Consider the following 16,394-nt stretch of genomic DNA (forward strand, 5'->3'; position numbering starts at 1 on the left):
GGTCTAAGTATTTTGTGACGGGGATTGGAACTCGCGAGATAGGTTGAGAGTCGAGTGCCTCCTAACCACCAGGCCATGCTGGTCTAAGTATTTTGTGACGGGGATTGGAACTCGCGACCGATAGGTTGAGAGTCGAGTGCCTCCTAACCACCAGGCCATGCTGGTCTAAGTATTTTGTGACGGGGATTGGAACTCGCCAACGATAGGTTGAGAGTCGAGTGCCCCCTAACCACCAGGCCATGCGGCCTAAGTATTTTGTTTTGAGCTCTAATTGTTAGCACTGAAGAAAATCGCAACTTCATGTGTATATGAAAACGTGCAGGTTTTTGTTTTCTTCTTGTTGTTATTTGTAATATGTAGCAACTCGCGTGCATAATTTTGCGAGACAAACAAAGAACGAGGAGCTAGTGAACAGATATTGATATTCACCAGCTAGCGAACAGATATTGATATTCACCAGCTAGCGAACAGATATTGATATTCACCAGCTAGCGAACAGATATTGATATTCACCAGCTAGCGAACAGATATTGATATTCACCAGCTAGCGAACAGATACTGATATTCACTAGCTAGCGAACAGATACTGATATACACTAGCTAATCGGTACTTTTTGTATGGCTACACGGCCATATCGAAACCCCTTACCAGAGAAATGACAACCAGTCAATAGCATCCGCCGCCTTTATGCGGTTACTCTAAACTGAATACCGAGATGACTGTCACGGTCATAACGCCTCACAGTTGAAAGCGCGAAACGTGTTAAGTAACATGTCACGAGCTCCAACGTTTTGGTCCTACGGATACGCAGCCTGACGTGCTAACCACTAGGCTACGTCAGTCTCCGGATAAAAGAAGTCGTAAACTAAAATTAAAACAAATGTACAAAAAAGCTGCTTGTATAAACCTTTTCTGGATATAAATGTTTTTATTAGTATTTCAAGTTTCTTAATCGTGAGGTTGAAATATAAAGTTTTCTTTAGGAATTTAAACCGGCAGTGTTCGCTAACCACTTCCATTATCATATCTGTGCAGGCCCATCGAGAGGCCGGGGAAATTTCCCGGGTCCTGGAAAAGGCCCACATAGTTACCCCGTATACAGTGACGACTCTAGGCCTAGGCTAGAGACCCATCTGGGTTCGTGCTAGCTAATCGCCAGTTCGCCATGGCCTATGGGTAATAATTCTTTCACCACGTGCTGTAAGCATTATTAACGCTAGGGTATGGGGCGTTGTATGGCCCCCCGTACGGAATACTTGCCTAAGGCCCAAGATCTCATAAAAACCACCACTGCTTATGTGAGTCTGCTTTAGTCCAAAGCTACATAACAGGCTATCTGCGCTCTGTCCATCTCGAAGAATCGAACTCCGGATTTTAACATTTTGGGGTACAAAGAGTTTGTTTCAGATAATGGAATGAATATTTTATTGTTTAAACAACACGATAAAGATAACCGCGTATTACCTCGGATATTATTATTATTATTACTGTCGTCTGGCGGCTTTAATACAACCTGCATCTAGTTACGTCAGCAGTCAACAATATTACAATAAACACTTTAGGTTATGTAGTCAGTACAAATATGGAAGTGATAAGCTAGCAGCTGTGGGTAACTTTAGTTACAGCGAAAAAGTTTCGCCTCGTGAGTTTCAATGGTCCATGACGTCATTACGTAAGTTGCTTAACCGGTAAAAATAAAAAAAAAAGCAAATAAAATTCACACGAGTAGGTGGCGACGTAATTAATATCCTAAGATAATTTAAAAACTTCTTAATTGTGAAAAGATGAATTCTTTCATATTAGGTTGAAACAAAAAACTTGACAAGTATGAATTGATTTAAAGTAACTCTTACGTCATTATTTTCTCCCTAACTTCACGTGTGTTTGTAGTTAAGCGCAAAGCTACACAATGGTCTATCTGTGCTGTGTTTACCACTGGTAGGTATCGAACCCTGGTTTTTAGCGTTGTACGTCCGCAGATTTACCGCTATGCCACTGGATGATCCTAACGTGTGTGAATGTCACGTTATTAGGCTAAAAGAAAAGTGCAATGTGTATTTAGTGACAAAAACTGATAATGATTTTCAGAATTAAATAAAAGTCGTCAGTTAAAGCCGGCATATTTTGTGATCAGCGCCACCTACTGGAATAATTTATTGCTTTTGCATGTACAAACGGAATAGAAATTTAAGAGTTGGCCCTTATCTCAAGCTTTCCTTTATCCAAACAGAGCAGTTTTAGTGTTACGATCCGTGAAAAAGCAGGTATCGTTTTCATCTTCTTTTTTTTTTTTGTGAAACACTTAGGTATTACTTTCCTCAACCATTATTTTAGTTATATATGTAAGCAAGTATCGCCTTCCTCTATAGAGGGCGTTGTAGCTTTCGAACGTGCAAAGTGCTGGTGCAACTTTCATATAATGATGAACGAACTAAACTATCAATGATGATGAATGAAATGTAACCACACAACAAGAGTTCAGATGTAACCATTTCTGTGTGTTTCTTGAAGATGATTTATCAATGATGATGAATGAAATGGAGCCACACAACATAAGTTCAGATGTAACCATTTGTATGTGTTTCTTGAAGATGATTTATCAATGATGATGAATGAAATGGAGCCACACAACAATAGTTCAGATGTAACCATTTCTGTGTGTTTCTTGAAGATGATTTATCAATGATGATGAATGAAATGGAGCCACACAACATAAGTTCAGATGTAACCCCATTTCATTCATCATCATTGATAAATCATCTTCAAGAAACACATAGAAATGGTTACATCTGAACTCTTGTTGTGTGGCTCCATTTCATTCATCATCATTGATAAATCATCTTCAAGAAACACATAGAAATAGCCACACAACAAGAGTTCAGATGTAACCATTTCTGTGTGTTTCTTGATGATAATTTATCAATGATGATGAATGAAATGGAGCCACACAACAAGAGTTCAGATGTAACCATTTCTATGTGTTTCTTGGTGATAATTTCACGATTGGGTTATTCAGCATTTATTACTAAATTTTTTGTCATTTATTCGATTTGCACTTTGACTTTAGAAACTTGTAATATTCCTTAAGGTTCTAATTAATTATTTTTATTGTATTACGTTTCAGGAATGGCCTGTCGGCGTGAGAACCAACAGACGCGTGAGGTGGGGATTCGAACCACAAGTCTCTCACTTTAAGCTCTGCCGATGGACATGAATAAAACTACAGTCCTTGATGACATCATCCAATACCCTCGAGATGCAACAATATTTGCTGCTGCTTGCTGTATCATATTTATCGTTATTGGGTTTCTAGGCAACTTTATAACAATCCTCGCCCTCTGTCGGTGCACGATGCTTCGAAACGCCACCACAGCATTTGTGATCAGTCTTTGTACATCAGACTTCCTATTCTGCACCATCAACCTACCCTTAACTGCATCAAGATACATCCACCAGGCTTGGTTGCTAGGAGACACAGCGTGTTCCTTATTTCCATTTTTCTTCTATGGAAATGTTGGCGCCTCCTTGATGTCCATGACTTTGATTACAGTAAACAGGTACGTCTCTGTGTGTGTGTGACTTGAAACTAATAGGCGAGTAAAAGAGCCACCAAGTGTTTTGAACTTTGATTTTCTCTTCAAAGCCTTGTTAAACAAGATTCCCTGGGTCGGGGTAGACTTACAATGCTAAAATCTTGGGTTCAGTTCCTTGCGATTGACAGAGTACATACAGTCCATTGTGTAGTTTTGCACTTAAAAAATAACCACGTTTCTGAATATAAATTACATGGGAATTTCATACTTTAATTGTTGGGAAGACTTTATAACTTTATTAAATATTAGAAAAGCTGACAGATGGTTACTATACCTCTTTGGACGAAGGTCGAGGTGGTGGATGCCTCCTGTTAGTGGTTACTATACTTCTGTGACTGAAAGTTAAGATGATGGGTTCTTCCTGTTAGTGGTTACTATACTTCTGTGACTGAAGGTTAAGATGGTGGATGCCTCCTGTTAGTGGTTACTATACTTCTGTGACTGAAGTTTAAGATGATGGGTTCTTCCTGTTAGTGGTTACTATACCTCTTTGGACGAAGGTCGAGATGGTGGATGCCTCCTGTTAGTGGTTACTATACTTCTGTGACTGAAGGTTAAGATGATGGGTTCTTCCTGTTAGTGGTTACTATACTTCTGTGACTGAAGGTTAAGATGGTGGATGCCTCCTGTTAGTGGTTACTATACTTCTGTGACTGAAGGTTTAGAAGGAATCGAACACCGGATTTTAGCGTTGTAAATCCGTAGATTTACCGCTGTTTCACCGGGGGGACTATTAGACAGGGGAAAAAAGGACCTATATGTTTTTAGTTTCTGTTGTAGCACATCGATAATCGTAATTTTGAATAATTTATGTTGGATCTTTGTAAGTTGATTGGTTTGTTCACTCAAGTAACGAACTCTGATTGGTTTGTTCACTCAAGTAACGAACTCTGATTGGTTTGTTGACTCAAGTAACGAACTCTGATTGGTTTGTTCACTCAAGTAACGAACTCTGATTGGTTTGTTCACTCAAGTAACGAACTCTGATTGGTTTGTTCACTCAAGTAACGAACTCCGATTGGTTTGTTCACTCAAGTAACGAACTCTGGAATTCCCCGGTCTTTGTAAGATTGTATTGTGTAATTTTAAATGTCCAACCTCTTCAAAGACAAAGAACGAGTAACTGTAACCTTGAATATAAACATAAATCTGTAATCTCTGTATATTTACTTATGCAAATCACGTTCTTTGTTTTGTTCAAACGCCTTTGTTATTAATAACAAAGAAGATGCGAATCGTTAAAGTGTTTCTGTAATGGCTACAACAATGTGTGAGATACTATCATTTTTTTCACGAGCAGATTCGTCATATTTAACTACCACCACCTGTACGGTAAAATATACAAGAAGCGTTTCGTAGTTTTGATGATCATCTTCTGTTGGGTGTTCAGCTTTGCGCTGTTGGTGCCTACCTTAACAAGGGCCTGGGGAGAATTCGGACTAGACAAGGCGACATTTTCTTGTACCATCCTGATGCGGAACGGTCGGTCTCCCAAGAAGTTTTTATTCGTTGTCGGTTTTTTGATACCCTGCGTCGTGATCGTCTTATCTCACGCCTCCATTATTTGGAAGGTAATTTTTTTTTGGTTTTGTTTGAAGAATTAGCTGTGACATGAAAGAGTTTTGTGTATTTGTGTCAGTACATGAGAATATAAGAACGTTAAAGAAATACTAGGCCAAAGTTTTAATATCCGACATTCATATTGTTACGTCTCCGTTTGTTAATTGATTTTCCCTAAATTCGTTCCGACGAAACTTTAGCGACACAAGTCCTCTCTTAAATAAAACTGGTTTATTCTTTCCGACTACAACTTTACGATACACTCAACTTCAACAGTCGCGCTATAACAAACTATAATTCACGTCTCACGAGCTCGACTTCAACAATACGTCTCTCTCTGACTGCAGTTCAATTACTCATTACCTACACACATTGTCACGTCACGCCGTGACCATCATATATATATACCAGACTACCCTATATCTAGTAATCTCCCGATAATTCCCGAAGGTTCGAGAGAAGGAGTGGCGTGACACTAGTCACATGACTTCGCTGACGCAACAATACACACACACACACACAAAAAGCAATCTGTCATTGCATTTTCTTTCTTAATTTCTGCGCCTGTTTGCCTTGTATGGTTTCATTTAATGGAAATAAATCTCATTTTTCTCAGGTACGAAACAGTAGGCGGAATGTTGTGGCCCACACCCAGGTCAACCTAAGAACGCCAGATCCGCTCGCTAAACAAACGACTCAACGAAAAGACGAATCCCGTCTCAACCGCATGATCATAATTATTTTCTGTTCTTTTATTCTTTGTTTCCTTCCGCTGATGATCGTCAATGTTTTCGACAGCAAATTCAGGTACGTCACATCAAAATTGTTGTTTAATTCCGGATAACCTTGAAACTGGCAGGCGAGTCACAGACTGAAAAATATTCAGTTAACATTTTTATTGGTGAAATACAAGTAATTATAGTTAATAACGTACTTGTTGCACGTTTAACAAAATAACTTGCGGGAGTACAATCAGCTTTCCATGTATCCTTTATCCCAAAATTATCATAGTTTCAGCTACGCCTAGAATCAGGTGACTTCTAACTTAACACGAACGCAGTTCATGCGCACGCGCACGAAAAAAAAAAAGTTCCCTACGTAAGAGTATTTCAATCCCATTCCATGAACTTTTGATTATTGTATAAATTTTTCGGAGTAAATTCGACAATGCCTACTGGTTCCGTATAGAATTTAGAAATGATGCAGTACGTCTATATTGTGATTTAGATGCAAAAAATAAATTACAGGATATCCTTGCTAACCTAAATAAATTTACTTGCCGTATTTCAAAATCTCTAAATAAAATTATTCGGGTAAATCTCACCGATAACATAATCACGGCAAGGAATGGTGACTTTGGCCCGAATATTATTATTTTTTGGCACAGCATTCTTTATGATTTTTCAAGAAGAAGAGTCGTCGCTTGTATAGACAGTGTTTCGACCATTACTAGGTTTGTTGTGTCCCATTTAGCCTGATGAGTTATGCATTGAGCGAAATGTGTCGTACTTGAAAATCCCTAAAGGACTCAATAAAGAATTTAGTGTTAAAAATACAACAGACCTAATACATATCTAATGATATGTATAATTAATAATAATCATACTTCGCCGGAAGCGGCTTGAATGGGTAATGAAGAAACTTTTCGACAAAATTATGTAATCCGTTTTCTTCATTACTTCTTAAAGCCGCCTCAAAACTTTTTATTTTCTAAAAAAGTAGATTCCACGTCATCAAATTTTTGTTACTATGTTTATCACTAGGAGTTGCTTAAATTATATTATACAAGTAAGAAAATAAAGAATCTGTTACAAAATCGCAATATATATATATATCTGGAAGATGAAGTTTCGAGCCAAGCTCTTCGAAACGTCATCTTCCAGAAATAAAATTATTGTTACGTCTCTGGTCGTTAGTTGATTTTCCGTAAAAATGCTTTCCGAAGAAACTTTATCGATACAAGTCCTTTCTTAAATAAAACTGGTTTATTCTTTCTGAATACAACTTTGCGATACACTTAATTTCAACAGTCGCGCTATAACAAACACCATAATTCACAACGAACGTCTCACGTGCTCGACTCAACAATACTCTGTCCGCAGTTCAATTACACATTGTTTCCGTCGCTTCTTGGCCGGTCTTATATATATACAAGACTACCCCATATCTAGTAGTCTTCCGACGCTTCATGAACGTTCTAGAAGCGCGTGGCGTGTTACTAGCGTCACGTGACCTTCGCTGTCGTAACAATATATAAAACCAGACGATTTTGTAACCTGTTCATTTAATTTCTGTATCTTTATTGCCTATGCATTTAACTACAATTACTTCGTATCATAAAAGTAAGCCATCTAGCGGTGTAATTGCCGTAACATAACTCCGCAACGTTACAATTTTTTTTTTTCATTTATGAAGTTTAAAATATTGTTCTGGGGTTTAGGTAAATTCTGTACAAAGTAGTCTAGAACCAATGCTAATTTTCCTTTAAAAAATTAGATTTATGTTTAAACACTGAGAATAGATAATGGTAAAATATCTTCATGATAAGGGTTGCTTCCAGGTTTCCCACCATTCACGTCGTGGCTTCTGTTTTAGCGTGGATGTCATCATGTATTAATCCATTCATCTATGTAGGCCTCAACCGCCATTACCGTCAGGCATACTACCGACTTTTATGTTCAAAGCCTCGTAACCAGAGAACTTCAATTGTATCATGTTTTAACCGTTCGACTTCCGAAGGAGAATTCAAGACTGTTGTGTCCGAAGTGTTTGTTTTCTCAGACCAAAACAACACCACAAATCCAGAAAGGGAGAAAGAAGAGAACGTTGTTTAATTATCTAATTATTCAAACATGTATTATCTATATTTGTAGGCCTTTATCGAAGTTTATAAACTATGTTTTTAACCCTGTTTAACGTAAACTGGAGTTTATTACCAGGCATTTCTATTAATGTAAATAAAATGTTGACCCATATCTTTAGAATATATATATATTATCTCATTATTTTACTATTACAGCTTCGTCAGAAGTGATCGATAACCAACAAGTTCTCTGATCCAGTTGAAACTCTAAGACTTTATTTAACTATATATTAAACCTTATCATGTGTCTACAACAAATATTATGTTTTTGTTTTTCAGGATCTGTGGTGCATGCTAGAGGGATTTAGACGTTTTGATAATAAAGTTAGAAAAATCTATCTTTAATCTCCAAATAAAAATAATTTATTTATTTCAGCCAACGTTTCGCCATTGCGGCTTCATCAGGGCTAGTAGTACATAAACCTAATACAGTTCTTGTACTACTAGTCCCGACGAAGACGTAATGGCGAAACGTTGGCTGAAATAAATAAATAATGTTTTCTGGAGTAATAGTTCGTATTTTATTTATCTTTTTAACAATGAATACAACTCTCCAGTTTGCACTAAAAGGCTTAACTAATAAGTAATGATCCCTTTCGTGATGAAATAGGATCAAAGTAGTGTAAGTCAATCGATTCTTTTATGAGCTTTTCTTCATTAGTAGTCACTTGGATCATCAATATATTAAAAATCTAACATTGATCTAGAGTTATACATAAACTGTTGAAATCCGTACCTTAGAAAACTATCGTTTCTGAAGGATTTCTTTATTCAACGTTTGTAAGCTGTTGCTAATTGTTATAAGCAGAAAGCAAGATATTTCAAGTTAAATAAATGAAACATTTCAAATTGTATTTGAAATATTGGAAAAACGTAAGCTATAAGTAACCGTTACGTCTCTGGTCGTTAGTTAATTTTCCGTAAAAATTCTTTCAGAAGAAACTTTAGCGACACAAGTCCTTTCTTAAATAAAACTGGTTTATTATTTCTGAATATAACTTTGCAATACACTTAATTTCCACAATCACGCTATAATTCACAACGAACGACTCACGTGCTCGACTCAACTGTCCGTCTCTATCTCTGTCTGCAGTTCAATTACATTGTTGCCGTCATTTCTTGGCGCGTCTTATATTCAAGAATACCGTACATCTAGTAAACACTCGAGGATTCATAAACCTTCGAGAATATGACGTGATACTAGCGTCACGTAACCCCCGCTGTCGTAACATAACGTTATTTGAAGGTATAAAAAATTAGGGGAAGCACGTCAAAGCTTTGGTGGTAGTATATAAATAATTTACTTGCGGAAAATAAATACTAGTTTTAATGTTATTTAATCAGTAATTAACGCTAGGGTGTTTTATAAAACTCCATCAGTATGTTGAAACCGTTCAATAAACGTCCAACGTTCGGTTGGAATTAGATTTCATGATGTACTTTTGTTGTGAGTGTTCCTGTTTATCGTAGCTGTTTTATATTACACCGACTTTGAATCCATCATAATTACCTTTTTTAGATGTTTGTAGTCTACTTACACACACACACAATCTATTTTTATGTCCCACTTCAATTGTAATGATAAATGTTATAGCTAAGCCTTGTGACATATTCTCAATTAGATTTAAACGTGTTTTTTTGTGCACTGTTTGTTGTATGTTCTTTTCATTGTTAAATCACCACAGAATATTTATTTTTCTGTTACATCTATTGTGTTTTTGTTCGAAAGTTATTTCAGCTAAGGTAACAGTACTTGAGGTTAACTGTGATGATTTGTTCGTTGTTACTAAAGTACTGGTGGTTAACTGACATATTCTGTATGTTGTTACCAAAGTAATGGTGGTTAACTGACATATTATGTATGTTGTTACTAAAGTAATGGTGGTTAACTGACATATTCTGTATGTTGTTACTGGTGGTTAACTGACATATTCTGGTATGTTGTTACTAAAGTACTGGTGGTTAAATGACATTCTGTATGTTGATACTAAAGTACTGGTGGTTAACTGACATATTCTGTATGTTGTTACTAAAGTAATGGTGGTTAACTGACATATTCTGTATGTTGTTACTAAAGTACTGGTGGTTAACTGGCATGTTCTGTATGTTGTTACTAAAGTAATGGTGGTTAACTGGCATGTTCTGTATGTTGTTACTAAAGTAATGGTGGTTAACTGACATATTCTGTATGTTGTTACTAAAGTAATGGTGGTTAACTGGCATGTTCTGTATGTTGTTACTAAAGTAATGGTGGTTAAATGACATATTTTGTATGTTGTTACTAAAGTACTGGTGGTTAAATGACATATTCTGTATGTTGTTACTGGTGGTTAACTGACATATTCTGTATGTTTTTACTAAAGTAAACATACAAAAAACATTGTGTTAATATTAGAAGTTACAGGTCTTACAGTAAGTTTTTTTATCGTTAAAACTCGTGTATTTGAGATTGATCGCACTAGTGATCCAAACGGCTTACCTGTTCTAAAAACAAACCTTCTTACTATTAAAGCTTTAATATATAATAATATTTAATCAGTAATTAAATTCAAAACGATTGTATTAGTGTAAACTTTAATATTTTATTTAAAAACTTAAGATAATAAAAAATTCCGAAACTTATAAATCGAATGGAAAGAATTATTACAACGGTTGTATCACGTGTTTCACACTTTATTTGTTATTAATTTACTTATTTATTATAAATCAATACTTTGAAATACTCAAGAGTTTAAAGCACGTTTGGTAATCTTAAATTTTAGCATTATTTTGTAATGACGCAGAGATATAATAACTGAAGTTTTAAGTTCTTTTGTGCGTGTGAATATTTGACGTCTTTTTAAATTCCATCATCTCAATTGAAGAAATTTAATTTTCATTTAGTGTTTACTGTTTTCGTGTATTATATTCAATGTTAAAACGAAAATAATTTAGATTTGTGGAACTACAAAAAAATTAATTTAGTTTTCAGTTAGTGTTTACTGTTTTCGTGTATTATATTCAATTTTAAAACGAAAACAATTTAGATTTGTGGAACTACAGAAAAATTAATTTAGTTTTCAGTTTTGACTATCTGAACTTTTAAAATTAAAACAAGGGAAAAGCGGCCATATTAGTCCTAATGGTGAGGTTATATGTTTAAAGAAGTTCACAAGAAAAAATAATCATATTAGTCTTAATGTAAAAGGATGTTTAAAAAACAAACAAACACCCATGTTATTTCTAATGATAATGAGTATTTGCCATCAAAACTTGTTTGGTCGTAAGTGATGAATGCCAAGAAACTTCTTTTTAAATGAGACACACACATGAAATACTAGTAGCTAACCAAATATACGGATTGAAAGACTCGTTTCCACATTTATGTACGAGATGGCGCCACTGTACCCGAGGTTCCCATGATGAAACTTATATCGTAAATACGACTCAAATCTAATATTACTGAACGTTTTTATTTACTTTAATGTGATTTTCGTCTAATAATTGTTCACATATTGTACGTTGTGACACATTACTTGGTCGTGTCTTTCTGTTTTGTTTATTTCAACTGCCCGGAGTTATCCAGATTCGCCCGAACCTTTTTTTTTTCACCAAATCCGACGCTAATAAAATCGAAAATTTTTCGATCATAGTGACATACAGCTGTATATCTATGTGTGTGTATCTTATGTGTAAATTCTAGTTTGTTTGTTTTTTTACGCGCGCGTCTCAAACGTAAGAATTTAAAGCATTAGGCACGCTTTATCACTTTGATAAACATTTATATAAAAACGACTCATTAACCGCAATAGATTGCTACGTTATAATGTTTATAGTCAATTAAGCAAAAAGTTACACAATGGACTATCTGTACTCTGCCCACCACGGGTATCGAAACCCGGTTTCTAGCGTTGTAAGTCCGCAGACATGCCGCTGGGGGGGTTGCTGTACCATATATGATTATGATAGCCCTAAGTTTCTCTCCCCACTTAATATTTATTATTAAAAAAAAAGGATCACCTATGCTAGACATTAACATATCGCTGTGAGCGTATACATGTGGGTGTATACGATCAACTGAAGAGAGATATTCATGTAGAACTGTTTGTGAGTGTATACGATCAACTGAAGAGAGATATTCATGTAGAACTGTTTGTGAGTGTATACGATCAACTGAAGAGAGATATTCATATAGAACTGTTTGCGAGTGTATACGATCAACTGAAGAGAGATATTCATATAGAACTGTTTGTGAGTGTATACGATCAACTGAAGAGAGATATTCATATAGAACTGTTTGTGAGTGTATACGATCAACTGAAGAGAGATGTTCTTAAGTTTTATTTTGGATCGGTGAGTAATTGATAACTTCCCTAGGACTATAATAAATTACGATGAAAAACAGGGTTCATTAAATTAAAATAATTAGACTTTTGGTGAAATTGCTTGAGATTTGTATCTTCTACTGTTGTGTAAGGTTGGATTTTTTTTATCATTATACTCATTAGCCGTTCTGTGTAGAATGGCTACCTATGGTTTAAAAAAATGCTTATAACTCCGTTCTTTTGTGATATCGCCCCAAACAGCAATAATTTTAACACAAAATTCAGAAGTTGTGAAACGCTAGTGAGTATCGTGTTAAAATAATTAAAAGACAGTATATTTTCTTCGGTATCAAATTCAGTTTTAAACTATCGAAGTTGATTGTATAAAATAGTTTTATTATTATCCATTTTAGAAACATTTTATAAGGATACTTAGAATAATTATTTCAGAAAGATCGAGATATGGGTCATCTCGGCTCTTCCTTACAGAGAGTTCTTGTTAATAACACTCTTTCATCATTGTGGACTTGATTCGATGCCAATTGGATTTCCTGAAAATATTTGTTGAAGTAATTGATTAATGCACTGATTACTTTGAGCGCACTTATATTCAACAATTAATTAATTGATTATTTTGATTACACCAATATGGATGAGTTTTAAAATTTAATTTTTATATTCAACAATTAATTAATTGATTATTTTAATAAATTGATTATTTTGAGTACACCACTATAAGTCAAATTTTAAGGTTTAATTTTTATATTAAAGTATTTTCTCATGGTAATATTATATTCAGATAGTAAAATATTATTAGTAACCTGTTCAATTCAGTTAACTTTTGAATATTTTCTATCTTTCAGTACATTTTTATGAGGAACAAAATAAAACTGTAAAGGTCTAAATTTAAACAGCTCTTCTATACTAGATGATCTTCGAAAGGTTTGACTCATTAATGACCACACAGAATTACTCAATAAATTAAAAAAAAAACCTGTAGAAATTACAAGTAGCTAGTTTTTCTGCTCATGATAGTAGAGCACTTATTCGGAAGTACGTGGGATCACAAGGTTTGCCAGTGAAATATTTAATAATGTCAGTTTTATTACTTCCATGTAAAACTATTTAAAATAAAAATATAGAATTTGTTATGATAATCATCATGGAGTTTTTTTTTTTCAGGTTTAGTTGCGGATTTTGTTTATTATCTTTAATAACTTTATACTTCAACAGTTCATCATTATTCAAGGAACTTAACCATTCTCTGAACTATGCAAATTGTTTTACTTCTTAATAATAAAAACTTTCCTAAATCAGTTCTCAAACTCCGAACTGATCGATGGAAAGGCCTACCCACCTTGAAGCTCGATGACAACTTCCGTGTTGCTCGCGTCAGGTTCGGCAGCATCTCGGGAATCCTTGTAGTAAACTATGTTGGTGTTGGGGAAAATTAAAATACCAACTGACACCAGTTGATTATTGGATAGATCCACTTTACGTAGTTTTCGTAGATTAACAAAGGCCATTTTCCCAACATGACTGATGACATTATTGGCTAAATTAACTTCAACCAAGTCTTTTGAAGATTTAAAGGCAAAATTTGGTACTTTGGTGATTTTGTTATTTTCAAAGTTTACGGATATTAGTGCTTTCAGTATTCTCAAAGCGTTCATTGGATAACTTGTAAATTCATTGTTAGAGAGTCCTAGGTAGACTAAGGTGGATTCTGAACCACCTACAAACGCGTTATCCTCCAGCTTATTCAGACGATTAAAGTCCAAAAACATTTGTACGATGGAATACTTCTGAAAAGTGTAAGCCTTTATTTCAGTAAGCTCTGTTCCCGTCAGCCAGAATGATCGGAGTCGAGGATCAGAGGGATTTGTTTGCATCGCCCTCTTCAAGTCGTTAGAATCGACCACGTGGAAACAGTTAATACCTTCATAGTCGCAAGTACAGGGTTTTAGATCTTCTTTATCAGGACAGTTTGGAGGAAGAATACTTGCTACTGTCAGAACCAGACTAGCGCAGAAACACGTAAGCTGCAAACCTCCCATTACTTTATTCTGAACTTAAAGAAAATAAACCAATTAAAATATCCATACGTCCCTTGAAATAAAATATTATTATAAATCCATTAAAATATTCAAAATCTCTCTCCTGAAAAAAAATGTTGATTTTTGTTCCTTGTTAAGCACAAAGTTACACAATGGGATATCTGTATTGTGCCCACCACGGGTATTGAAACCGGGGTTTGGGCGGTATGAGCCCTCACACTTTGTCATATATTCAAAGCAAGATGTTCTTAACAGCACATTATAAATTGCTTGCATCATCTGTTGAGTATTTTCCCATGTAAAATTAGTAATAGTTTGTTTTTGCAGAAAATCCAACAATAGTTCAATTATGCAGTTAAATGAATATGTATGTTCAACTGTACAAAAGGTTGTCACAGGAAACACAAGATAAAAGCGATTAAGTTGTATTTTACTTGTGAATTCTTTGCTTTATACAGATTATCATACCTTGTTTTCATGCTCCCATACATGTGCAATTGTGAAATGTTATTCTAAGTGTTCTGTATTATTCCATACAAATCAACCAGTATGTGTATGGTCGTTTTTTACAATCCCATTTTTACCATAAACCCATATAGCCTTACGATTATTCATAGGAACTTTGTACAAACTAAGCGATGACTGCACGCATTGCATCAGATGCTGTATTCTTGATATCATTGTCTTGCTGAAAGGTGAGTTGTTTTTCTGAGAGAATAGATTGCATCAGATGCTGTATTCTTGATATCATTGTCTTGCTGAAAGGTGAGTTGTTTTCCTGAAAAAATAGCTTGCATCAGATGCTGTATTCTTGATATCATTGTCTTGCTGAAAGGTGAGTTGTTTTCCTGAGAGAATAGAATAATGGATCAGAATCTGCTGTACTTGTCAGCAGTCAAGGTACCATCAATTCTGTGTAGATCGCCGACACCGCTGGCCGAGATGCAGTTTTAAGCTTACACTAATCCCCCAAAATGCTTCATTTCAGACGTTGTACGTTGACTTTGATACCATTCTCCTCTGTACCGTCGAATAAATTGTCGTCGGTTGTTATTGAAAATTTTGAAAGAGGATTGATCTGTAACTGGCACAAGTTCCAGATTTTCTCAGCTGTGGTTTACGAGCAGCTACACAGGCATTGATACTGCTTCACCTTGATGTTCTCTAGGTAAAAGTTTCACCAGTATTTATAGCAAGGCGACTGGCAACATCTGTACTCGACCGTCATCTGTCTCATCCAAAATCATACCCCAAGAAACATAACATCAATTTTGGAGAATTTTGTTTTTTACCTCGACCACTTCTATTATTAACGGTAACAGTTTCGAGCACCCTTTTCACATTCTTGAATAGAGATTCTACTGAAACACGGAGTCTTGCCACAAGTTTTCACACGAGTATCCAAAGTTTGATTTATACATGCTTGTCATGCAGTATGTCAGCGCTGAGTCATGACGGTAAACACGCTACTACTACTGGGCATAGTATAACTGAAACATGGAGTCTTGCCACAAGTTTTCACACGAGTATCCAAAGTTTGATTTATACATGCTTGTCATGCAGTATGTCAGCGCTGAGTCATGACGGTAAACACTCTACTACTACTACTGGGCATAGTATAACTGAAACATGGAGTCTTGCCACAAGTTTTCACACGAGTATCCTTGAATCAACCCAAACTTTGATTTATACATGCTTGTCATGCAGTATGTCAGCGCTGAGTCATGACGGTAAACACGCTACTACTACTGGGCATAGTATAACTGAAACATGGAGTCTTGCCACAAGTTTTCACACGAGTATCCTTGAATCAACCCAAACTTTGATTTATACATGCTTGTCATGCAGTATGTCAGCGCTGAGTCATGACGGTAAACACGCTACTACTACTGGGCATAGTATAACTGCCAGTTATACTGATGTGCCACTTTCTGTTGGATGACAACCAATCAGGGTGTAAACTTTCATCACGTGACTGTACTCTGCGCCAAACGTGTTTCATTGTTGAGTTTTATG

The 16,394-nt window shown here is 35.5% G+C and overlaps 2 protein-coding genes across 4 annotated transcripts in view; one reads left to right on the top strand and one right to left on the bottom strand.

Moving 5' to 3' along the window:
• The window catches only part of LOC106473419 (protein trapped in endoderm-1-like), a 13,582-nt gene extending 5,517 nt beyond the window's left edge, over positions 1–8,065 (top strand). The window contains exons 2-5 of one of the 2 annotated variants that reach the window (XM_013934100.2): positions 3,126–3,558; positions 4,895–5,165; positions 5,771–5,961; positions 7,789–7,993. In XM_013934100.2, the coding sequence (XP_013789554.1) occupies positions 3,206–3,558; positions 4,895–5,165; positions 5,771–5,961; positions 7,789–7,846 (873 nt within the window). In that variant the 5' untranslated portion in view covers positions 3,126–3,205 and the 3' untranslated portion in view covers positions 7,847–7,993. Of the gene's footprint in view, positions 1–3,125; positions 3,559–4,894; positions 5,166–5,770; positions 5,962–7,714 lie in introns of both variants that reach the window. The other variant, XM_022401865.1, reaches the window with a different exon arrangement.
• Positions 8,066–12,696: 4,631 nt separating this feature from the next.
• The window catches only part of LOC111089415 (leucine-rich repeat-containing G-protein coupled receptor 6-like), a 4,962-nt gene continuing 1,264 nt past the window's right edge, over positions 12,697–16,394 (bottom strand). The window contains exons 2-3 of one of the 2 annotated variants that reach the window (XM_022401867.1): positions 13,679–14,392; positions 12,697–12,872 (exon numbers count right to left, since the gene is read on the bottom strand). In XM_022401867.1, coding sequence (XP_022257575.1) covers positions 12,838–12,872; positions 13,679–14,378 — 735 coding nt within the window. In that variant the 5' untranslated portion in view covers positions 14,379–14,392 and the 3' untranslated portion in view covers positions 12,697–12,837. The remainder of the gene's footprint in view (positions 12,873–13,678; positions 14,393–16,394) is intronic. The other variant, XM_022401868.1, reaches the window with a different exon arrangement.

Source organism: Limulus polyphemus, unplaced genomic scaffold (assembly GCF_000517525.1).
Source record: "Limulus polyphemus unplaced genomic scaffold, Limulus_polyphemus-2.1.2 Scaffold6157, whole genome shotgun sequence".
NCBI classification, from domain to species: domain Eukaryota; kingdom Metazoa; phylum Arthropoda; class Merostomata; order Xiphosura; family Limulidae; genus Limulus; species Limulus polyphemus.